Below are 26,054 nucleotides of genomic sequence, written 5' to 3' on the forward strand. Positions count from 1 at the left end.
TGTGAGTGGACACCCAAACTGATTTTTTTTAAATGTTTACTTATTTATTTTGAGAGAGAGAGCACTCATGCAGGGCCGGGGTGGGGGGGGTGGGGTGGGCGGGGAGGGAGTGTGGTGGCAGAGAGAAGAGACAGAGAATCCCAAGCAGGCCCCGTGCTGTCAGTGTAGAGCCCAACACAGGACTCCATCCCATGAACTGTGAGATCATGACCTGAGCTAAAATCAAGTCAGAAGCTTAACTGACTGAGCCACCCGGGCACCCCTGCACCCTCAATTTTAAATGCATTCCTTTGCCTCTTTCCTCAGAGGTTAGAGAGCACAGCTGTTATCCTTCATTTTTTTTAACCCTTTAAATATTTGAGGACTTAAAAAGTACAAATTTTCTTTCCACAGACTACGTAACTTCAGCCTGTCCAGGGTTCATACACTGGTGCCCACTTTTTAAACTTTTATTTTTTATTATTTTTTTTAACGTTTATTTATTTTTGAGACAGGGAGAGACACAGCATGAACGGGGGAGGGTCAGAGAGAGAGGGAGACACAGAATCTGAAACAGGCTCCAGACTCTGAGCTGTCAGCACAGAGCCTGACGCGGGGCTTGAACTCACGGACCGCGAGATCATGACCTAAGCCGAAGCCGGATGCCTAACTGACTGAGCCACCCAGGCGCCCCACTTTTTAAACTTTTAAACCCAATTTGTACATTGGCGCCCACTACCCCTCCCAATGCACATGTGTGCACACACACGTACACAAACACTCACACGTAGGCCAAAAGGGTCTTCAGTCACCAAGACTCTTAAATCTAAAAGAATATATTGGTGTTGTCCTCTCACAAAGTACAGATTAAGGTCACATCCGTCACATAGCTACGTGAAACATCAAATCATTGGTATATTTTTTTCATTAAGTAGAAAGCAACAGAATCAGACTGACACACATCAGTCATTCCGAGGGATGACTCTACATGCCCAGAGGAAGGTATGTTCCCGCCTCCATTTCTGACAAGTGAATTAATCATTTTTCCATTTGCGGGTATTTGGAAACATCAAGGACCTGAAATAGATCAGCCCCACTGGTAGGGGATGCACTTCCGCCAGGAAACACTACCGTTCTTCTAATCTTACATCATGGCATAAATACAACAGCCCTTGTTTTCCACACAGATTCCTACTTCTTTCACACCCAAGCATATGCTAAGAGCTCTCAAACAACACTCTTCCTCCATCTCTGGGAGGTGTTTTAAAACATTTTTAGCTCACCAAACAGAAAATAGAGGAGGATCTGTTTCTTTAATCAAGGATAATAATTTTCAATTGCCTATTTATACTACAGATGGAAACCTATAGACGGAAATAAACATATTTTCATTCTAAAATTGGCATCTGCTCTGCTATAGTTAAAGGGTGGCACAATTGTATTTGAAAAACAATCATCCAGGAAATGCCACATTGCCTCACAATGCTCAGACCAAGTCTTCTGGAATCAGGTGAATAGCAATAAAGAACTGAAGGAAGAATATTAGCCTACTGAGCGAATAGGACCACATGTAGACAGAAAATGCCAAAAATAATAGTGAAATGTGTGATGAAAAAGTAAGACCTTATGAACTATAAGCAAAGGATCAGTCTCCTTTGAAAGACCCCAATAGGCAACGACTGATTGACAGTGTACAACTGTGCTGTATAATACAGTAGCAACTAAGCATACATGGCTATTTAAATTAAGATTAAACAAAGCTAGAAATTCAGTTCATCAGTTGCACTACCCACATTTTTTTTTTTTTAATTTTTTTTTTCAACGTTTTTTATTTATTTTTGGGACAGAGAGAGACAGAGCATGAACGGGGGAGGGGCAGAGAGAGAGGGAGACACAGAATCGGAAACAGGCTCCAGGCTCCGAGCCATCAGCCCAGAGCCTGACGCGGGGCTCGAACTCAGCCCAGAGCCTGACGCGGGGCTCGAACTCACGGACCGCGAGATCGTGACCTGGCTGAAGTCGGACGCTCAACCGACTGCGCCACCCAGGTGCCCCACTACCCACATTTTAAGAGCTCAATGGCCACATGTAGCCAGTTGTTCCCATACCGAGCAACATAGATAGTAGAAATTTCCATCATTACACAAAGTTGTATTGGATAGTGGTGCTCTGGAGGGTTCTGTTTGACTATTGGGTTAGCATCATTTTATTTTTATTTCTCTTATTTTTTCATTGTATTATTTCTTAAGTGGGCTCCATACCTAGCATGGAGCCCAGTGTGGGGCTTTAACTTACAACTCTGAGATCAAGACCTGAGCTAAGATCAAGAGTCTGACACTTAACCGACTGAGCGACCCAGGTAACTTGGGTTAGCATCATTTTATACATCAGGCCTTAAAGAGATGATGGGGAGCACAGCACACCTGCTAGATGTGACGGTCCATGGCAGAAAAGTATGGTGGAAAGGAAAAATATTTAACTCGTGGAATTGACCCAATATGATATAGTGTTGGCATTTTATTACAAGAAATATCCTTAGACAAGCAGAGAAATCTTGGGCTAAAATGGAAAGTAGTTAGTAAATCCTACTATTTGAATACTTCATCACAGTCTTCTCAGCATTCCAAAATGTACCAGCCTCTTCTCATCCGTTAGCGGCTGATTGGACTTTATTGGTCATCCATTTTTCAGTTCCTGCCCCTAATGTTGTGCTCTTTCGAACATGAAACAAAACACTTTCGAACATACATATAAATAAATAGAACCCCAATCAAAATAGAAAAATAAAGATTCTTCCCCAATTTACGAAAAAAAAAGGCAAGAACTTTATTTTAAACAAATCCTCAGTTGTGTGTTACACCATGTCCATACCTAAATCAAAAATCATAAATGATAATGCAAAGGAAATTGGGGGCTTCATAAAAGCAATTATTCAAATATTATTCTCAGCCAGTGCTTTAACTAAATACACAGTGGATGTAAAAGGTATAATATGGCACTTAAATAAGAGCAAAGAGAAGGAAACATATTCACAGTCCAAAGAAACAGGTTTTTGAACCTTTGGTATATGTCTCAAATACACATCCGTAAACACATGTTAGCCAATAGTGTTTCCAGGTTTCTTAAGCTAGTGATTAAGTGTGTGTTTCAAAAATAACTGATAAAATAATAAATTGGGATTGACATGGGCTGATTAAGGTCTCTGGTGTGAGCACACAGGTAAATTCAAACCATGGCAAAATGAAGTATAAGAAAATGAATGGAATACACCAGTTAGAAATTCTGTGGCTCAAGTAGACACCCTTGATATCAACAACAACAACAAAATATTTTTAATGCTAGCCAAAGTCCACAAGCTGGAAGGCAGAAATATCCCAAAGCTCATAGCCACATGCCTAACAGTGCAACGACCATCTCACAGAAGTGTTATACTTGCATATTGCAATTCCCTCCCTCCCACCCAAACCCTGCCCCTAATAAACAGCACCAGTGCAGTTTGAGTTAGAAAATTGGAAATACTGAGACATTCCTAAGGTTTTCATAATGACTAAGGGCTTGTCAGATGGGGCTTGAATGCGAACCTCTGCCATGGCCAATCTCCAAAAAGCACCCCATGTAATTCCCTCTAGCTTGCAGATAAACCATATTAGGTCTACTGTAAGGCTAGATTCAGAAAAAAGCTGGCATGCTATCCTGGGTTGAAGGAGAGGAACATGCTGATGGGGGAGGTACACGAAAGATGCCTCAAGGATGTTTGTCCTGCAGCCCAGGATGAAGGGACGTGTTGAGATAGGTCACAAATTTTGGACCGATGAAGTATTTGTTAATGCCATTCACCAGGATATTGAGCTCAGTGGAGCTAAGTCCTACTTGGTAGCTGTGCAAGCACACTGTTGGCAGGATCAGACTGGGACATCAACGAAAAGGCCCAAAGAAGTCCGACTCATCCATCTCATCACTCTGCGCAGTGGTCTCTGTAGGAACCAATGGTGTGACCTGTGGTAATGGCTCTACTTTCTCTCCTCTCCCATTGATGCAGGGTCTTCTCTTAACTAGTCTTGTCCTATAGCTCAATGGCAAGTGAGGGCAGATACAGCCACTCTCTCTGAGTAGTCATCTGCCTTGGGGCAGATTTCATTCCCCAGGCCCTATGTGTGAAGCTGCCCCTTCACACATAGGCAGAGTCACTGGACTGAGTCCTGCCAAAATTGGGAACACTGACCCGGGGCAGGTCCTTGTTGCGGATCTCATAGACTGACTTCCTCTTGGCCTGGGCCCCTCGCACGGCCAACTTGATCTTGCGCCATCCCAGGTGGTTGAGTTCAGCCAGGTTGAGCACAACACAGATGCCACTCACGGCAAACATGAACACTAAAAAGACAGTCTTCTCAGTAGGCCGGGACACATAACATTCCACCTCCTTGATGCAGGGGTAGCGGTCACACTCATACAACCCTGGGACACTGAAGCCATAGAGAAAGTATTGGCCTACCAGAAACCCAATCTCCAGGGCATTTCTGAACACCACTTGGATAATGTAGAAGCGGGAGATGCCTTCCTGCCTTCGGAGCTTGGATCGTGCAGCAGTGCGCAGCCCTGATGGGTGTGGGGTCAGCTCCTTAACCTCTAAACAATCTGGCTCTGTCTCCTTGCTGGTGTTCTCTGTGTTCTGCAGCACCCCATTGACAATGGCATTTTGCAACTTCTTATCATCTCGTTTGCCACCACCACTGCCTCCACCCCCAGTTCCTCCAGGACCCCCCATGGACTCAGGGGGCTCCCTGTCCAGGGTTAGGAAGACAGTAGAGTAGCGGCGTTCTCGCTGTTTGGCAGACTGGTGCACAGAGTAGGTGATGAAGCAGAGACTCGGGGTACACACCATTATGATCTGGAAGACCCAGTAACGAATGTGGGAGATGGGGAAGGCGCGGTCATAGCAGGCCTGGTTACAGCCGGGCTGCAGGGTGTTGCACACAAACATGGTCTGCTCATCATCGTACACCGTCTCCCCCACAATGGCCACAATGAGGATCCGGAAGATCACCACCACAGTCAACAGGATCCTGAGCAGGGGAAGAGGGAGGGAGAGAGGTTCTCAAGGGTTGAGTCACTGACTTAGGAAACCCCTGCTCCTCCTTTCCCTGCTCTGGTTGGTGTTTGCCAGTCCTTTGACTTAAGAGCTGTCCATCCCTGGTGGTTCTGACCTGGGAAACTAGGAAATCTTTTTTGGCTCTTCCCTTTCTGCTGGTTGCTGGTAGACTGGAAACACTTCATATTACAAGGATCTCAAATATATATATATATATATATATATATATATATATATATATATATCCATCCATGTATTGGGCACGGTGTATTTGCAACAAATAGATTTCATCTGCTACATGGAATGCACAGAGGCAAAAAACACACCTTCACTCTGGATATGGCAACTGCACATGGAATATCTGAACAGAGAGTACCTGTTTCAAAGTCTACACACAGAGTGTGCATGTAATTATTTCAAGTGGATATTTAATTTACCCTCAGTATAAATACTGAACTTAATGTCTTATATAAACAGACAGCTATGAATGTATATCCACATATATACACGGCTTTTTATAGTGTATATACATATGAGTATATATATACATATGATGACACAAAATATCAATTGGGAGTGTGGGTGTCTGATACTGTAAGTTTTAACAGCCAAATCAGTTTAGGTTGATAAGTATTTCTTGGGAAAAGATACATCTGTTCCAAAGAGCAGATCCATCTCCCCATTTGCCCTTCTCTGTCCAAACACAATCCTGCCTTCCTTGTAGATTCTATTTAGGGAACCGGATGGAGATTGGCTCTGACTCCAGAGAGTGGTGGGGGTACCACGACTGAGCCAACAACTCTTTTTCTAATGGGAGAAGAGTCAACCCCCCAGTGGTGCTTCAGGGGGAAGGGATGGAGAGCTGATCAGGAGCGGCTGGGGGAAGGGGACATCACCGGGCATCAGCATCGGGTGCACAATTACCAGGGGCACAGGCACACGGGCCGAGGACGATGGGAAGGGGCAGTGGATGGGCTGGGGGCTGTTGGGGCTCGGTCTGGACGTGAGAAGGGACTCCCGGGGGTCGCCCGACGGGGCCCGCTGACAGTCGGCTCGGCGCCCTTACCTCCCGATCATAGTGGAGTGCTGCTGCACCGCGGCTTCCAGCAGCCTCTCCAAGATGGTCCATTCCCCCATCGCTGTGCATCCGGAGGCAGCAGACAAAGACTGGGCAGCACCGGGCACGTTCCCGCTCCTGGCCCCTCCCTGGGCCGCACCTCCCGACTGGGAGCGCTTGCCCCCCAATTAAGGAAGCAAACAAATTAAAAAAAAAAAAATCCAGGAATCCCCTCTCCCTTTTATTGCACTTAAAAGAGGGAAATGAGGAAAGAAATCGTAGCGCACCCCGACTGATGGGGCAGCTGGCGCGGTTGGGAGAGCGGGCACTAACCTCCCGCGCCGTCCGGGGATCAGGTCTGGAGCCCACGGATGCCCGGGAGAGGGGCGGGGCGGGGGTGGCAGCGTGCAGGTCCGTGAGCTCTTGGCGGCCCGAGAGAGGTCTCACCCCCTGGGTTGGGGGCCAGGGAAAGGTCCGGGCAGCACCCCCCGCGCCAGGCACTTCTGCAGGCACCGGGCGCCCCTGTGCTGCCTCCTGCGAGGCCTGGGCGCAGCGCGCGGAGCTGGCTGACGGGCTCGGGAATCCGCGGCCGCCGCCTCTAATCCGCCCTTAAGTAGTCTCTGCCTGCGTCACGCCAGGTCGGCGGAGGGGAGCCGAGCGCGGCGTGTGGCTGTCGCTGCGCGCCGGAGCCCGAGGGGCAGGGGACGCGCGCACCGGGAGAGGGGGCAAGAGTCCTGGGGCCCCCGCGGGGAGTGGGGTGACTTCGGGAGGAAGGATCGCAGTGCCCCTCGGGGCTTCTCTAGGCGCACAGGTATCCTCACCTGACCGCCAGTCCCCGGCGAGAGGAGGGGGAGCCGGGAGCAGACGCGTGGGTGAGTGGCAACGGACGCGAGTCGGTCCTGTGGCTTCTCTACGTGCGTCCCTCACCTTTTTGCTCTTTGTCTTTGGGGCGATAACGGAAATTCCTTCCCTAAATGGAGATGCTAGTTGGGGGGAGGGGAGTGAGAACGACAGTAGGACACTTTTAAATCTCCCTTGGAGAGGATTGAGTGGCTGAGAGGGAGCCTGCCATTCGGTGCCTCCGTGGGTCAGATGCTGGGGTGAGGAAGGCTTGATGAGAGGCCGTTTAGGCTGAAGCTTAAAGGCAGATGTGAAGCTGCTTCTGAGGAAGGGGTCTGGGCACAAGTCTATACCTAGGAAGTGCCTCCCGAGAGCAGGTGGGTGGCCATGACTTATAGTCTCGCTTCTCCCAGCACAAACACTAATGCTCCGCTATTTTTAAAAATTATCTATTTGCTTGTTTGCTTATGTGTATATATATTTATGTGCCTGTTTATTTATTTATTTGCTAATGGGGTACCTTGGTCTGAATCTGAATTTAAGGAGGCCCAGTATTCTACTACCGGAAACAAAACCCGTTCACAATCTCACCCCATCTTCACTTATCTGGCCTTGGCTTTCTCCTCTCAACCAACAGACCCTGGTTTCTGTCTTTAAATTTACATTTTGTTGTCAGTTCTGTCCAGAGCAACTGCCTAATTGGTTGCTACAAAATAGAAACCATCACACCAGGCTGCTAATTAGCTCAGGGGTCAGTATTAGGAGACACAGTAGTTGGGAGTGATTCACACAAATGTACCCAAAGCACAATGGGTAAGTAGTTGTCACCCTTTTGAAAATACAGCTGTAAAAAGGTTGCTAACTCATCCTAGGTATACACTGCAGCCTTAATTATCCGTAAAGATCGAAGCACATATGTATTACTTAAATCACCGTGATAAGCTTTCAGCTCTAAAGCAACCAGGGTGGTTGGGTAGTTGGTGGCCCTGGCCCTGGGAGGAAGGGTAACAGGCATGGGCTTAAGTCTACTCACACTGCACTTTTGTATAAGATGACTTTTAAGGCACAACTCATTATTTGGTGTAGGAGGGATCAGTGATATTTCTCCTAGACCTGATACCTTTACCCCAAGGAAGCAGTTTTTCACTGCAAAGAAGTAATAGAGTCTACTAAAAATGAGAAAAGGCTCTGGCTCCCTATATTCTCTCCTTTGGTAGACACTTTTGCAGTAAAGTATCTTAGACAAGGGGTGAATGAGTGAGATGGTCCCCTGGTAAATCTGCTTAACATCTTCAAATGTCCTAAAAAACTCAAAATCATTATATTCTCTACATGTGGCTTTACCAAACCCTTAAAGATGATGGTCCTAAGGCCAGAGAGTGCCAGAAATACATTTTAAATGTTCATACAATGCAATTTTCAAGCACTAAGTTATGACTACAGTGTCAATCATTAGTTTATTACTTTGAAATACAGTTTAGTCTGTCATATAGATTCAACATGTGAGCACATGTTGAATATATGTAACATGCATATAAACACAAAAACGTCTATACATAGGACCTATATTTTAAGACTCCTATGTTAGATTTGGTAGCCTGTTTGTAGATAAAAACCTTCTCATCCCCACACCTTGAAAACAATGAACTGGGTTTTTTAAAAAAAAATTTTAAGTTTATTTATTTATTGAGGGAGAGAGCTTGTGAGTGCGAGTGGAGGAGGAGCAGACAGAGAAGGAGAGAGGGAATCTGCACTGTCAGCACAGAGCCCGATGCAGGGCTTGATTCCATGAACCGTGAGATCATGAACTGAGCTGAGATCAACAGCTGGATGTTTAACAGACTGAGCCACCCGGGTGCCCCAAATATGGAAAGTTTCTATGTAGAGCTGCATGCTTCTGAATTTCCTCAGAGCACTATCTCATCCAGCTAGATTTTTGCTGTCTCAATTCCCCTCTAATTGAAGATCACCATTTAAGTCAACTGGGAAGTTCATTCCTTTTGTACTTTTTTTTTAATGTTTGTTTATTTTTTTAGAGAGAGAGAGAGAGTGCAAGAAGGGGAGGGGTAGAGGGAGAGAGAGACAGAGCATCTGAAGCAGGCTCTGTGCTGACAGCAGAAAGCCCCAGTGAGGGGCTCAAACTCACAAACCCATGAGATCATGACCTGAGCTGAAGTCTGACACTTAACCAACTGAGCCACCTAGGTGCCCCTGTTTTATGCTTATTTAAACGTCATTTTACTCTGTGATAGTAATGGTTTTGGATGAAAAACAATGGAGCTCATAGAATAACCTTTTGTTGTACATTAGACCATTTGCTGGGGTCCCACCCCAAATCTGCTAAATTAAAATCTATGGAAGCAAAGTTTAAGTACTTGAATTTTCATTTAATTCTCACCAGTGGCCCTGATAACAATAAAAAGTTGAAAACTTTTGTTTCTGTGAGTATTAGGGCAGAGAGGGGTCCTAAAATCAGAAAACCCCATCTCCTTGTTTCACAGATGTTAAAATTGACCCCCAAATTGGGTGAATTGCCTACAGTTATACTAGTAAGGAAAAAGCTATGAAGAACGTGCTATTTAAGAATCCCAGAGAAGAAGACCAAATAATTTTAAAGGACGAAAGATAAGAACTTTGAAGAAGGAAAAGAGAATTAAGGTGGTTTGGATCATGGGGACATAGCTACCTATACGCATCTAAAGGAAAGTAATACCTGGATCATTGGCTTTGCAAAGCCATGTCTTACTAAACAGTAATTTTCATTAATGGAACAGGAAAATAGTCTCCACATTTAGTGATGAAAACTATAAAGGCACATAGCAAAGGGCGTGTATATACTAATACAAGGAGAGAATAGAGAGTTACTAACACTGATCCAATTTACTACATGGGTTACCTGGATACACTCTTACCCTTATATGTGCTTAGAACTTCACTTTCTTCTCAGCCACAGATTCCCAGGTGAACTTATTAGCTTTGCAGCTTCAAACATTTGGTAAACGAAAACCTGCTAGGAACTTTGTGTAACATGTAAGGATGAAAGTGAATCTATTGACCCCTCCTCTACTGGACTGTGAATTCTTGGGGAGCAGAAGGCATGATACTTATAGGTCATGATACTTTCCATAGTGTCTTTAGCATTGTGGAGACTTAAGTTCATTGAAGGAGCAGGGTGGCTCTCTGGCTCTCTATTCCCCTCAACCTGGGAAAGCTGCACATTCCCCAAGTAGAAGTGGGTCTCGGCTCCCCTGGGACCATAGGTTACATTCAAAGTGAGAGGGGGTCCCTTTTGCCAAGTGAAAGTCCCTACACACTTGGGACAGCCTGAGCCCCTCAACAGAAAGCATTTTTTGTTAACCTCCAGCCCCCTGCTCTCACTTGGTGCTGCTCTCACTCACGGTGGCCCCAACCCCCTGCTCAGCTTTGCCAGCCTTATGCTGCAGCATCAGAGAGGCAGGGAGCCCAGGGAGCTGGGCCTGGATACATAGATTCCGATGTGCCAGCATCTGTAGCCTCTGGGATTTGTGTGGCTCGGGAGGGACTACCTTCTGTTTGGGATTGGTCTCTGTGTTAAAGTCCTCCACATTTCATTCACAAACAGTTAGGATTAACTGAGTTATATCTCCCCCAGTGGCCTACATACATCTATTTCCTAATGAAACCATCAAGCTGTCTTCTGAGGGGGCAAACCCAACCTGTCTTGTGCGACTTAAAAGAACATAAGTGGCATGTGAAGTCTACTCCTCTTTGCTGCAAAGTGATTTTTCTCTTTCTTTCTTCTGTGCTCCCTTACCTATATTTAAGCCCCAGCCCAACTGTTTATGGAAACACTTGTTTTTGCTGTTCAAAGTTTACAGAGTAATATTTCCTACAGAAGTAAAGCTATCCAGGGACACCGGGTGGCTCAGCTGGTAAAGCATCCAATTTCAGCTCAGGTCATGACCTTACAGTTTGTGGGTTTGAGCCCCGGGTCAGTCTCTATGCTGATAGCTCAGAGCCTGGAACCTGCTTCAGATTCTGTGCCTCCCTCTCTCTCTCTCTCTGCCCCTTCCTCACTTGTGCACTCTCTCTCTCTTTCTCAAAAACAAATAAATAAACAAACATTAAATAAAAAAGAAGTAAAGCTTTCCAACCCACAATTATAAGTAGCCCTGAATATGGTGACTTCTGTGTGGCTTAGGACTTCCCAGAGCCTATTACCTTCAAAACTATTCCTCAATCTAGTGGTTCCAAATACCAAGTCATGTCCTCACCCCAGGAGACCATGTATCCAAATAGTGAGAAAATCCAAAATCTTCTGCTTGCTAGTCCTTTGAATATATATATATATATATATATATATATACACATATATATACCTTGAATATATATATATATCTTGAATATATATATATCTTGAATATATATATATATATATCCCTTTTTTAAAGTTTATTAATTTTGAGAAAGAGAGAGAGAGAGCACAGGAGGGGCAGAGAGAGAGAACGAGAGACAGAATCCCAAGCAGGTTCCATTCTGTCAGTGCAGAGCCTGACACCCTGACACGGGACTCAATCCCTCTAACTGTGAGATCATGACCTGAGCCAAGATCAAGAGTCAGATGCTTAACCAACTGAGCGACCCAGGCAGCCCAGGTATACATATCCCTTTTAAAAAATCATATGCACAAATTCCCCATTCCTCAGCCACCGTGTATATAGAGGATACACCTATGTGTGGTGATATCTCAGGGATTAACGTAATATGACATTGTGGCCAAAGCAGATGCATGAAATCACAGCAAATAAATTAACACTCCATTAAGAATCAAATCAGTCCTGCTGACACATAATCTTTCACATCTATGTCAAGTCGTGATTCCCATTCACATCAGGAGCATCCCAGCGGGGGCTTATTAAACCCACAGGAAGAGATTTCTTTTAAGTCAACCCTATTCAGAAGTCATTCAGCAACAGTGCAGAAGAGCCTGCCTGGAGTCTGGGCACCCCCCCCCCCCCTCCCGCCTTCACACTCTCATTGTCGCTGTCCAGCCAGAGTCCCGGCCATGCAGGACATAGCTGGGCTTCCAGCTGAGCGAATTTCCAGGCTGTATAAAAGAGATGAGGAAATTTCAGGGGAAATGCACATGGGTTGGACCTGCCTCTGGCAGGTTTGTTAAACTGGGAGAATAGATGTTAGTTCCCACGTGTGCTCTTCCTTCAGGTCTTCCACATCAGAGTATACTGCTGAAAGTTGGATTCATCTGGTTGCTTCATATCTACAGCCAAGATAATTGTGTGGAATTGATATTCATTCCGAAAGGAACCTTCTTTAAGATCTGGAGCTTATTTTCAAGGTTGTTTCTTGCTTTCATAACCATACATGGATTCTCCTGGTTGCCTGGTGTCTTGACCTTCAAAAATCAGCCAGTTTCTCTTTTTGCCAAGACTCTGGGGGCTCAGGCATTACTCAGCCCAGAGGCTTTTGTGATTTTCTAGCTCTTGTCTACCTAGCTGCCCTCTGATCACTTTTGGGCACCAAATCCAAGTCTGGTATGGAGAACTCTTGTTTCTGGAGCTGGGGTGAGACTGGAAAGAAGCTGTCACTCACTTATTGACCATGTGTTCAGCTCTCTCACTGCAGTATTTTGGTAAGTCAGCCAAGGGTTTGTCAAGACCATGGACTCCGACTTGCGCATTTGATCCCTTTCACAGTCTTCTCTGATCCACAAAATCCCACACCAAATTTTTCTTTTTGTTATCATATCATCATTCCACCTTGACTATAGACTGCCTTTGGTCATACCTCCCATCCCTGGAACTCATCTTGAATCCACACTTAGTGACCCTTGAGCCTCCTACAGTTGTACTTCACCACTCCCCACCCCTTACGCCACCACCATAAAGGAAAGTAATCCGATAAATGAGCATACCGGGGTGTTAATAACTGATAACCACTTAATGTATTATCCTTCTCAGAGGCATTATCCTCATTTAACTTGGAAAGCCTTCATTCAAAGACATGAATTTTTCTAGGTAGTTTTCCAAACACCACACAGAAGAAGAGAATAGCTCTTTGGGGATAGGGGATGTTCTGAGCTTCCTCAAATCACACCACACAGGTATTTGCCTCTTTTATTGTCTATAAAGTGGTCCTACTTGTGGAAATACAGAATTACATGAGCACTGTGGTTCTTAAACTTTACTGTACATTAGAATCACCTGGAGAGCTTTGGAAAATCCCATTGCCTAGCCTGTATCCCAGACTAATTAAAGCAACATTTCTGGAGGTGAGCCCAATGCGTTGATATATATTTTTAAAAAACTCTCCAGGTGATTCCAACATGCAGTCAGATTTGTGCACTAGTGCAATAATACCCACTACCAACTACTTAGGCAAAATAGCTCTGTGAGAGCCCAGTAAAATAGGCTTTCTCCTAGTGCTGGGAATGGTGCTTCTGGACACAAAGCCAGAATTTCATTCTGAAAATGTGTTCCTGTGGTTCTGTAAGTACTTAGTATAATCCGTACAGGCTAAGTAGTTAGTTGCTAAACTGCAAACACCCATCTCATTTCATCTCAGTCCACTCCTGGCCATCTGGTCCTCTGTATTTCCATTACAGGGCCATGTGTGTATTAATGAAATGATTGCATCCGATTACATCTTTTATTCAGAACACAAGAAGAACAGTCTATGTATTTTATTCTCCAGCGTGACTGTTTCTCTCATGAAGTCAATAATTAAGTTATTCTATTTCATGCAGAGGTGGGATGGTCTTCTATTAAGGTAAGAGTGTATATCAAATATGTTATTGCTTACAATATAATTTCAGTTTTGCTGTCTGTTATCTATAATGTAGACATTTCACTCAAAAGCATAGACTTCCCCAGATCAGATACTTGTTAGTAGTCTCCATTTTATTTATTATTATTATTATCTTTTTAATATCTATTTTGAGAGAGGGAGAGACAGGGTGTGAGCAGGGGAGGGGCAGAGAGAGAGGAAGACAGAATCCACAGCAGGCTCCAGGCTCTGAGCTGTCAGCACAGAGCCAAATGAGGGGCTCGAGCCCAGGAACCACAAGATCCTGACCTGAGCCGAAGTCTGACGCTTAACCGACTGAGCCACCCAGGCGCCCCTCATTTGCAGTAGTCTCCATTTTAAAATATCTGTCATATGGGGGACACCTGGGTGGCTCAGTCCATTAAGCATCCCATTCTTGATTTTGGCTTGGGTCATGACCTCGCAGTTTGCGGGATCAAGCCCCATGCCGGGCTCAGGGCTGACACTGCAGAGCCTGCTTGGGATTCTCTCTCTCCCTCTCTCTCTCTGCCCCTCCCCCCATAAATAAATAAACATTTAAAAAATAAAATAAAACAAAATAAAATGTCTGTCACATAATTCAGGTTAATAACCAAGTGGTGACAATTAGTATACAAGAGAGATCACCTAAGAGCACCAAAAGGCTGAGTTGTCACTTTTTTCTCTAGTTTCTCTGCAACAGGTCAGATGGTCAGAAAGCCATATACCTAGACTGTATTTTTATGCCATTGCTTGGTGGAGTATGAAGGGTCAGGGGGAAGGGGACCCACTTCTTAGCCTAAATATTTACCACAGTCTTTTGTGTTGTTGTTGCAACCAAGACTGTTCGTCTCAGGAAATTTTATAGTGACAATTGTTCAAATAAAAAGGAAGTTTTTCTATCCTGTGACATCTGAATGAACAAAAATAAATGAAGAATGGATGAACCAATAAATAGCATGGTGCTCACTTTTTATTAACTAGCTACATTCTCTCCTACCCTTTTACTTTACTAGAGTAAATGTTAAAAAATTGACAAATGTATATACATATAAATATAAATATATGTACATTGCTACAACCAAGTTATATCAACCCAATAGTATTTTATTTTTGCACACATAGATTATTGGCCCTTGCATTAATTTGCTTACTCAATGAAGATTTAGCCATTGTTAGGGTGCCTGAATGGCTCAGTTGGTTGAGCGTCCAACCCTTGATTTCAATTCAGGTCATGATCCCAGGGTGGTGGGCATCAGGCTTCCCTGGTGAGCACGGAGCCAACTTGAGATTCTCTCTCCCTCTCTCTCTGCCCCTCCCCCACTCATTCTCTCTCTCAAAATAAATAAATAGGCATTAAAAAATTTACTCATTGTCTAGTGTGTGCCAGGGGGATACAGTAATGAGTAAAACAATATTATCCCTGACCTCATGGGGTTTAAAATCTAGTAGGAGAGATATATATAAATTACTCCATAGTAATGTGTCCTTTTAAAATTGTGATAAGTGCTACCATTGGATGGCTCTGAACTATGCATCTGTGAGTATATAATAGGCCAGTAATATTAATAGCAAAGCAGGTGAAAGGGGTGGAAAGGGAGCATTCTGAGCTCAGGGAACAGCACTAAACAGACCCTGGAGTAGGAGAGAACACATTCCAAGAATTGTGAAGTCTCCAGTGTTGGTTCATGGGGGTAGGGGTAAGGGAGTTGGGTTGCAACATGGCTGGAGAGGCAGCCAAGGGTATCATCAGGCAGAACTCTATAGGGTAGGGTAAAGACATTGGTATTTTCCTAAGAGTAATGTGCTGCTTTTGAGGGCTTCTAAAGAGGCAAGTGACATGATTAGTTTTGTTTTTTAGAGCTCAATCCATTTACATTATGGAGAGACTAGACTGGAGGGGGTGGGCAAGAGCAGATGCAGGTAAATTAGGGATGACAAGCCACTGGTGAAAGGTTATACTCAAGTCACACCCATTCCCATTACCTTCCTTCCCTCAGGGACTATGTGGCTATCCCAAGGAAACACCTCCAGTATTTAACCCTGTCTGCTCTCAGGTTAATGAGCTAGATGGTTTCTCAGAAACCATCCCAAACTCATAATCTGCCTTAATTATGTAAGAAACAAATAGGCCCTGATTGTAATGGTCAACATAAATACCTCTGTGATTAGTTGAATCTAAAGAGCATTACTAATTATGATGCCTCTTTCAAACATGTTTATCTCTGAATACAGTAAACAAATTGTGGAAGGCAGCCCCTTAGCACCAAGCAATTTCAAAGAAATGGTAAGAGCGGGCCCCCAATTAAAGAGCCAGGGCTCCTGTGAACCTATTTTGCCCTGGAAACCCATGTTTTGCCTCAGTTATTCAGTTCAGCAGGGGCCAGGGAAAGGTTCAGGTAGAGGGTAGCGTTCTTTGATGGAGGAAGAGGACACTAATATTTTAGAATTTCCTGAGATTTTGACTAATTTTTTTGAATAACATTGTTTAAAGATGGCCCAACTATCAAATGAAACTGAAGAGATCAACACTGCTGTTAATAAATAGATCCTGGGGAGTAGCACACAGATGAAAGTTGTTTTCCTAGGAGAATATAAATATACTCCAAATTTGGTGCCATAGCTCAAACTATTTCTGAGAATCCTCTTTTAGAATTGTCTCCAGAACCCCTTGTTAGCATGTAAGAAGATCCTCATTACTTGAAAAAATCACACCTCGTGTTTTACTATAAGTTGTGTGAGCCAGCCTGATTGCCCAATTTATTTTCATTAGTGGCTTCTGAAAATACATATTTTAATGAGTCTGAATTTAAAAGAGGGGGAAAAATGTTTTGCACCTGCCTCATATAGGGTTTCTTGGCAACTGTGAGCTGGGATTCGGGTCCCTTCTGCTTCTCCAGGATACAAGTTGGAAAGTTTCCTTCTGTTGTCCATGAATATCCAGTAACTTTTGGTTTTTCACAATATCAAATTCCCCTTCAGAGAATGGGTTTGCTATCACTGAAGATATTCATAAACCTACTTTCCAGGCCCAGAATAAATACAACAAGCAGTGAGTTCCCAAAATATTCTGCACACTGACAGGGCGCTATGATGTGCACATGGGTGACCTTGCTCCTCTGCCTTCTCTTGACTTCCATTTGTTCCTCCAGACTCAGTCCAGCTATGCCCACTAGGAAGATCCCTTCCTGCACAGTCGTATTAGGTGCTCCCAGCATATAATTTTCCATGCTGTATAATAATCATCCTCACCAATAGACCATAAACTTATCCAGAGCAGGAACCGTTTTATTTTTGTTTTGTTGTGCTTTTACCTTTACACCCTTCAGTACCTAGCATGATCCATGGGATGTAATAGTCACTCAAATATTTACTAAGTAAAGCTTCGTAAATAGAGCAGCAATAGGACACTGGTCCAGGAGAGAGAGATTTAGTGTCCGGGTTTTTCCATGGTCAGAGTCCATCAATTTTGATCTCCAGCACCACCTTCTCAGGAATTCTTTCTGATCTCAACATTTCTCTTATCTAGGCTTGGTGCCCCTTAGGGGGCATATGTTTCCAAAGAGAGAATGACATGAGAGCATGAGAGATTTGGGCCTAAATTCTGATCTGTAGCTAGTTTCTAGCTAGCTACAGGTTCAATTATTTAGCCTTTCTGAGTATTGATTTCCTTCACTGTAAAATTGCGGAAAGTATCACTGGGTTGCTGGGAACATTACATGACATATAACCTGGCACATAGTAAGTGCTTAATATAATGTCAGTCTGCATTTGCCCTTTGTGCTTCCTTAGCATTCTTTACCAATCCCATCAGTTTCCTTGTCTGCCTCCCTTGTTGGACTTCAAGTCAAGGACTGTATCTTTTTTTTTTTTTTTTTTTTTTTTTTTTAACCTTTTTTTTTTTTTTTTTTTTTTAATTTATTTTTGGGACAGAGAGAGACAGAGCATGAACGGGGGAGGGGCAGAGAGAGAGGGAGACACAGAATCGGAAACAGGCTCCAGGCTCCGAGCCATCAGCCCAGAGCCTGACGCGGGGCTCGAACTCGCGGACCACGAGATCGTGACCTGGCTGAAGTCGGACGCTCAACCGACTGCGCCACCCAGGCGCCCCATCAAGGACTGTATCTTTTATCTCCCTACTCTAGGACATGGAAATTGCTCAATAGTTGCTTGTTCATCGAATAAAATCTCCCATTTTAAAAGCGTAGAGACATTAAAATGACCTGCTCAACTCATACAGCTAAGAGATGGCTAAGCTAAGAACCACAACACAAATTGAATGCTTAAGCCAATACTTATTTGGTCCAACTGCACAAAACCATGAGATCAATGTATACATGTATCTATGAAATAGGATCTGTGCATATCTACACAGGCATATCTTCACAAAGACTGATCAAGTATTAGGCACAATCTAACTTCCCTTCATGGAAGAAGAGGATTCAGTATTTACGTCCATCACTACCAACTCAACGCAGCACATATTTCACTCTTCTTATTCCACCATCTTCCTGAAATAACTGTATCATACTTTTGTTGAATGGGTAGTCAGAGTGTATATTGTGTTATGTGAGTCCTATTCCCAGCTTAGTTTTGTAGAATTCCATAATTTCTCTTTTGTGTAAAATTTTATTCTCCCTGATCTGAGCATTTTTGTTGGTTGTTTTGATTTTCTAAAGTCTTATCATTTCTTCAACCCCAAATTCTCTGTCCCAGTTATCCCTCAAAATATTTGAATATGCCATGTTCTGTCCATTACGTTTTCTTAGAGAAACTTCTTCCACAACATTCTGACTTCTCCAATCTGGACTAATTAGAGAAGCGAGCAACTGATATACTGGGATGTACCATCACCATCATCCTGGGAGTTCCCTTTCCCTCTCTTCTGTGTGCAATGGTTTGCCCCAGGTTTTTTCTTTTGTGGGGTCCTCCCTTGTTTTGATAAAGTACCTCCTCTACTAATTTTCTGACAAATAGCCCATGGGAGGAAAATGTTAGAGGCCTCTCACATCAGCAATTGACTTCCGTCTCCTGTTGCGTCACCATTTCCTTCTGAATGTATAGTCCTTCTCCATTGTCTTATAGCTTCCAGTATTTCCCCTGAGTACAAAGATGTTCACATTGTTGCAAAAGTGTGCAACTTTTTCTATAGAAGATTTTTCAGATATTCTCTTTGACCCTTGTATTCTCATATTTCACAATAGTTTGCCTTAATGTAGATCTTTTCTTCATCTACTGTGCTAGATACTCAGGAGGCCCTTTCAGGCTACAAACTCATACATCTCAGTTGTGGGACAGCTTCCTAGATTATTTCGTTGATGATTTCCTTCAGACCTTCACCTCTATTTGCTCTGTTCTCTCCTATTAGAATTGATCACTTGGATATTCATCCTTCTGGACCTGTTGTCTAATTTTTATCTTCCTCTTTAATTCTTTAATTCTTTATTTCTTTGTTCTGCTTTCCAGGAGATTTCCTAAACTTTTTCTTGCATTCCTTTTATTTCATTTTTTAAAATTTCTATAATCATAATTTTAATTTGCAATAGTTCTTTTGCACTGTCTTGTCTCTCTCTCAGAATAATAATATAATTTTTGAGGTTTTCTTCTCCCTGCATGGTCTGTGTTTACTCTTCATTTTTAAAGTGTGTTTCTGTCTTGGGGCACCTGGGTGGCTGAGTTGGTTAAGCATCTGACTTCAGCTCAGGTCACGATCTCATGGCTCATGGGTTTGAGCCCTGCATCTGGCTCTGTGCTGACAGCTCAGAGCCTGGAGCCTGCTTTGGATTCTGTGTCTCCCTCTCTCTCTGCCTCTCCACCTCTGATGCTCAGTCTCTCTTTCTCTCAAAAAATAAACATTGAAAAAAATTTTAAAAAATTGTTTCTAGCCAAAGCATAAGAGACTCTTAAAAACTGAGAACAAACTGAGGGTTGATGGGGGTGGGAGGGTGGGGAGGGTGGGTGATGGGTATTGAGGAGGGCACCTTTTGGGATGAGCACTGGGTGTTGTATGGAAACAAATTTGACAATAAATTTCATATATTGAAAAAAAATTGTTTCTCTCTCCATATTTCACGTTGCAGGCTTTCCTTCTCAGATATCTTCTGACTTTTGGTTGTCAGCTCATATATTTGTTTTTTAAAAATATTTTTTTATTTTTAGGAGGGGAGAGGGGCAGAGAGAGAGGGAGACAGAGAATCCAAAGCAGGCTCATGCTGTCAGCGCAGAGCCTGATATGGGGCTCGAGCCCTCCAACTGTGAGATCATGACCTGGGCGGAAGTAGGATGTTTACCCCACTACGCCTCCCAGGCTCCCTGGTTGTCAGCTCATGCTTAAGAATGAATGGAATACTATGAAACTGATTGGAAACTCCAAGTGGGTGGGTGGGGCCTTTTGACTACTGGCTTCAGGGTAGAGCAGTGCTACTGGCATCTGGTAGATGGATCCTAGGAGCGCTGCTACACATCCCACAAGCACGAGACAACCCACACATATAAAAGAGTTATCCTGCCCAAAACGTCAGTAGTTTTGGTTGAAAAATCCTGAGTTATGTCTCTGGGCCATTTATTTAAAAACCTCTGATTTGGTTTTTTTTGTTTGTTTGTTTGTTTGTTTTTTTTTTTTTTTATCTTTCTCTTGGGCTGGTCAGATTCTGCTAAAAAGAATCCACCAGTGTCCTGCCTGGGGAATTCAGATCTGACTCCCAACATTCTGGGAGTCAGGGGGCAGTAGTGAACTGGTGGTTTTAACAGAGTGCAGAGGTCACTTAATCACTCCGTTGGTCATATTGTCTCCCCATCATCAACTGTGGCCCCATCTGGACGCTCAACTGACTGACCCACCCAGGTGCCCCCAAAATGTAGACATTCTGCTGGCTTTTTCTAGTTTGCAAGTGCATGTTAACAAATGAGTTTTGGTGTCAGGAGTGGTTTGGCTGGGTTTTTTTCTTTTAAAGAAATCTATGGCTACAAATATGAGGAGCTGATTTGGAGCCCACATAATCTGCAGGATGCAGTATGATAGGAGCCAGAAAAAAAAAAATTTAAACCTAAACCCAAAAGAAAACAAGAATCTAAACATAATCTGCTAAAAATAAAATAGCAGTGTGGACAAATTGACTAACTGAAATTCTGTGTGAACAAAATTCAGATTTCTCCAGCTGACCAGGTCCCTCAAGCAGCTGGAAAAATGATGTTAACTCAGTGTCACTGGCTGTGGTCTCTCCCTAGAAATCTAATTTTCACTGTTGTGAAATTCTCTGAAATCCAGTGACTCCGGAGGGGACCTGGATTGTGCTCTGGCTCTCCATCCCATGCACAGATGCTGCTCTCAAGGCCATTAAAAAAAATCTGCTTTGGAAGCAGAGCGGGGATATAGTCATGCTTCCCAGGTACAATGGGTGCCCGAGATGATTCTCTCACACTTCAGCCCTAAGACTATTGTCTGCATGAAGGCAGACATTCCATTCCATGACTGAGGAGAATTTCTAATATCAAGTAGAAAGCAGGAGTAAAGGCACATTTGCATTAAAGTTGTGCAAATAAATGCAGCCCAAAGTAACTGAAACCTGAGCCTAGAGTGACGTGACTCTTCCATTTTAATATCTAAGGGAACTACTTGTATAATGCCATGGCAACAGCATCACCTTCAACGGTTCTCCTGAAGAAAATCTTGCAGAAACACGATCCCAATACGTGAAGATTTGGCATGGATTTGATGAGCCAGTGGTCAAAGTATTTCATGTCTTACTGTGTTTCGTTGTGTACTTTCTGACTTTTGAGAAATTGCACAAATAACATTCAGCTTAGAAAAATTAGAATATATAAGCAGCTAAAGAAAACTATTCCATTCAGATAGAAGCACTGCCTTGCAGTGATTTTTCTATGCCTATATACCCAACTATATTAGAGAGGGAGAGCAAAATATTTTTTTGAGACCCAGAATTAAAGGGTTTCCTCGTCATAGGCCTTCACTGAAAGAATAATGAAGAAATGTCAATCAAGAAAAAAAATTAAGCCCAGAGTGGAATGTCAGGGGGAAAATATTATGAAAAAAAAAAGGTAGTCTTGTTCATAAAGGTAAGTATCAACTGTAAATACTTAATGTGGGCAAAGTGGGGATAAAAACAAATTTAAAAACAGCAACGTAACATGAGGGCCATAGAAAATAACTTTAGGTTGTGTTAAGTTAAATGTGTATTAAAGACTTAAGAGCAAACACAAATAAATGGAAATGGGATGTAAACTTTCCAGACTAGTAGAAAAAACATCAGTTCACTAGAGGTCAGTGTCTTAGTCTGCTCCAGCTGCCATCACAAAATACCAGACTGGATGGCTTAAACAACAGAAATTTATTTTCTCCTAGTTCTTGGAAATCCAAGATCAAGCTGCCAGCCTATTCAGTTCCTGGCAAGGGCTCTCTTGCTGGACTGCAAATGGTCACCTTTCTGCTAACTCCTCAGACAGAGAAGAAAGAGAGAAAGCAAGCTCCCTGGTGTTTCTTCTTATAAAGGCACGAATCCCATCATGAGGGCCCCATCCTCATGACCTCATCGAAATCTAATTACTCCTAAAGGCCCCCACCCCCAAATACCATCACACTGAGGATTAGGGCTTCAACATACAAATTTTTGGAGGACACAAACATTTAGTCTATAATTGTCAGCAAAGGAAGACAAGGACACTAAATAAATAAACCAAAATCACAGTAAATTAAAAAACAAAACACATAATTCAGTGATAGAAGTATCAAAATGTGACTTATTTATTTTACGGTGTAGTATCTAGTAGCAAAAAATGAAAGAACTTGTTCTACATCCATATCCACAGATATCAATAAAAATAGATCTCATAAACAACAAAAAAAGGAAGGTGCTGGTTGATAAGTAGAAGATGGCTTCATTTGTATAAATGTTAAATACAGGAAACCACAGCCTATGTTTTCTACAGGGATATTTAGGAGATATATGAATATTTGGGAACTGTACAAAAAAACACAGAGTCATGGATTAGAAGAACAGTTACCAATTTCAGAAGACTGAAAACAAAACAAAACAGAAACTAAAACCGGAGAAGGGGTTGAGGAGGAGTACAAAAGAACTTTTGGTTTACCTGAAAAAAATTTTAAACACCTGTATGGCAGGCCTAATGTTAAGCATTGAAAATAATACAATGACCAGGAACAGGTTTCCTGTTCTCCCAGACCTCTTCTCTTCAGACCTAATGGTCTGAAGGGAAGGCAGATGTTAATTAAAGAATTACAAAAAGATAAATTATAACTATGGTAAGTTTAAGGAGGGCAGTGGGGGAGTGCAGGAGTAGCGAGGAAGGTAGCACTCTAAATGGAGAAGCCACCATGTGCAAAACCCTGGCAGTGGGAGTAGACATATATAAGGCAGTAGGGCTGAGGCTGGGGAAGGGGTAGGGGTTTGTGAGGTGGGGCCAGACCATTTAGGTCTTGCAGGCTGCTTTAGGGCTTGGACCTTATCTGTAAAGTAGCAGAAAGCCATTGACAGGTTTCATTTGGTAGGGGATATTAATCAGACTTGCAGTATTAAAAGATTGCAGTTGGGGCCCCTGGGTGGCTCAGCTGGTTAAGCAATTAGACTCTTGATTTTGGCTCATGTCATGATCTTGCAGTTGTGAGATCAAGCCCCAAGTTGGGGTTCCACGTTGGATGTGAAACCTGCTTAAGATTCTCTCTCTTCCTCTCTCTCCCCACCCCCCACTCGTGCACACACTCTCTTTCTCTCTCTCTCAAAAAAGTGTTTTTTTAAAAAAGATTGCTCTTGATCTCAATTGGAGGGGCAAGAAGAGATGTGTGGGAGTTATTGTAGCATCGGGTGAGACTGGGAGTGTGAGGAAAAGGAGGCAGAGGAGGTGAAATTCATTTCATCAGAGTCAGAAGATTTTTAGAAGAACATTGGAAAGGACAGTCTGATAGATTGGCCATGATTAGTGAGGCAGAAAGAGGTGAAAAGATGAGTCCCTGGCATCACTGTATGGACTCTTGCCACTTCAAAGAGGTGAGAATAAGACCAGGCTTGGAGGTGAAGATTTTGAGTTTGCTTTTGGACCAACTGAATTTAAAGTGCCTTTGAGACCCAGGTAGCGATTCAAGGAGGTAGTTGAATATAAATGTTTGAAATATAAAGGTGGGAATCAATCCTTGGGGACATGGGTAAATTCACTTATGGAGACACTGTGGCATGGGAAGATGGCCTAAGTCATTGTCCTGACAAGTTCTGTTACAGCTGGCAGGTGGAGATGAACCTGCAAAGAATATGGAAAAGCTACACGTTGGAGGCAAACCAAGAGTATAGCCAGGAAAGAAGATATTTCACCAAGAGGCAGTTGTCAGCTGTGATAAGGGTTGGAAAAATGGCTCTTTGGATTAGGCACCATGGAGGTCATCAGAAATATTCACAAGAGCTGTGTTGGTGGAGTGAAGTGACAAACTGGAGTGGGCTGAGAAGTGAGCAGTTAGGAAAAGGAGGCAGTCCCTTTGAGGGGTTTGACTCTGAAAAAGAGAAAGAGAACAGTGACTGCAGTGGAATGTTGGGTTGAGGCAGAGTGATTTCTAATGCAAAGACCTGAATTTGTGTGTTTGCTATTAGGAAGTTGTGGGAGTTTCAGTTTCTGGCTTGAGGTTGGCAGGGGCAAGTCATGAAATACAAAGAAGAGAAGGGGAGAGCAGAAGTAATTGTTTGAAAGCTTAGGGAAGAAGGTTTAAAGTGGCTACCAGTTACTAAATATGGGCTAGATAGGCACTACACTAGTCTTTAGCTTTATACGTGTTATCTCCTTACAGAGGGGCACAACTGATCTCTCCTACGTTGTAAGGTCTTTGTTTAATTTAGCTTATTTTTTTTTTCTTTTTCTGTAGGAGTTTCTGTAGGAGTTCCTAGTTCAAATTCCACACTGCACACAGAGCTTGAGCTTATGGAGGGATGGCCAAGTCCTGGATGTAACTTCTGAAACCACCTAAAGCATTCTTGGGAACATGTTGGGCTGTGTGGTCTGGGGAGCAAGTAAAGTCCTGAGTGTGCAGAAGTGCATGGGACAATCTTGATAATGCACCAGGGCCACTTCTGTCTGATTGAGGTGGCTTTGAAGAAAGGGACAGGCCCACGATGCAAGTTGGTGACTCCCCCGTCCTGGTCCATCCCTCCCTCCACACACACCCCATCCAAACCCTGACTTACTTGGTCCAATCTTAAGAAGGAAAGTACTGAGAGGGAAGGAAGAGACTTCATGTTTTTTCCTGATTCACTAATGATGTTGTCAAAGGCTCTGGGTGAGATACTTAATTTCTCTGTCTCCTGGTTTGCTGTCTGTGAAAGGGTGACCCTAATGCCAGGTTCCTGTGGGGACTGTGACAGACCGCATTACAAGAGAGGCTCTCTCGGATATTTCAGTCCCCACCCTTAGAGTTCAGTTTCTTCATCTGTAAAACAAAGCATTGGACTAGAAGTTCTCAGGTTCCGCCCAGCTCTCTCCTTCTGTATTCTCTCAGGGGGAGGAGGTAAAAAGGGAATGGGGGAAGAGAACTTTGAACTAAACCGGATGAGAGGACTGTCTCTTCCAGAAAAGGAACAGTGCTGCACAAGCAGCATCTGTGAGGTATGCCTCAGTTCTCCTTCCAAACTTGTTTTTCCCAGGGGTTTCCTGAGGCCTCTCAAGAAGGCTCTCGAAACGGACCTGAAATATTCACAACTTGAACCATCAGGAAGGATTACTTTGATTCTGTCTGAAATCTTCCCTGCATTTGGTAAGACAGAGCAAAGAAAGAAAAATAAATTACTGAAGGAAATGAATAGGATAGTATTATCTATAAAAGACAATTTGGAAACTAGATGAAGATACAAGGTGTCTGTTTTACTACTGTCACTGCCTTTATGGATATTTGAAAAGTCTCCTAATAAAATGGTTTCTTGAAAGAATATCTGAAAATCGGTAGTTGTAAACCAGTAATTTTCAAATGCTCTTTTTCACCATGATACACACACACACACACACACACACACACACACACATTTATGTTGCAACCCAGTACATAAACATATAGACTAAAACCAAGTTCCACAAAACATTATTCACCCTCACCATGCACCACACCATACACAACATACTCTGATGTTTTCTATTTTCTGCCCTGCTTCTTTAAAAAAATGTTGGTTGGAACCTACTCAACTCATTTCAAGAATCATTTAATGGCTCGTGACCTACAGTTTGAAAAACACAGTTCCAAACAGTATCAACTCATTCTGGTGGGCAATTGAATACTTGCCTGCTGGCCTGGGCCAGCAGGAG

At 43.2% G+C, this 26,054-nt stretch overlaps 1 protein-coding gene across 1 annotated transcript; it reads right to left on the bottom strand.

The window, feature by feature from the left end:
• Positions 1 to 4,145: 4,145 nt before the first annotated feature.
• On the bottom strand, positions 4,146 to 6,205 carry GJD2 (gap junction protein delta 2). The gene is made up of 2 exons (XM_049611957.1): positions 6,135 to 6,205; positions 4,146 to 5,042 (listed from the first exon to the last, which is right to left on the bottom strand). Exons 1-2 carry the CDS (start codon positions 6,203 to 6,205, stop codon positions 4,148 to 4,150), a joined length of 966 nt encoding a protein of 321 aa, XP_049467914.1. The 3' UTR covers positions 4,146 to 4,147.
• Positions 6,206 to 26,054: the final 19,849 nt, after the last annotated feature.

This window comes from Panthera uncia (genome assembly GCF_023721935.1).
Source record: "Panthera uncia isolate 11264 chromosome B3 unlocalized genomic scaffold, Puncia_PCG_1.0 HiC_scaffold_1, whole genome shotgun sequence".
NCBI lineage: Eukaryota > Metazoa > Chordata > Mammalia > Carnivora > Felidae > Panthera > Panthera uncia.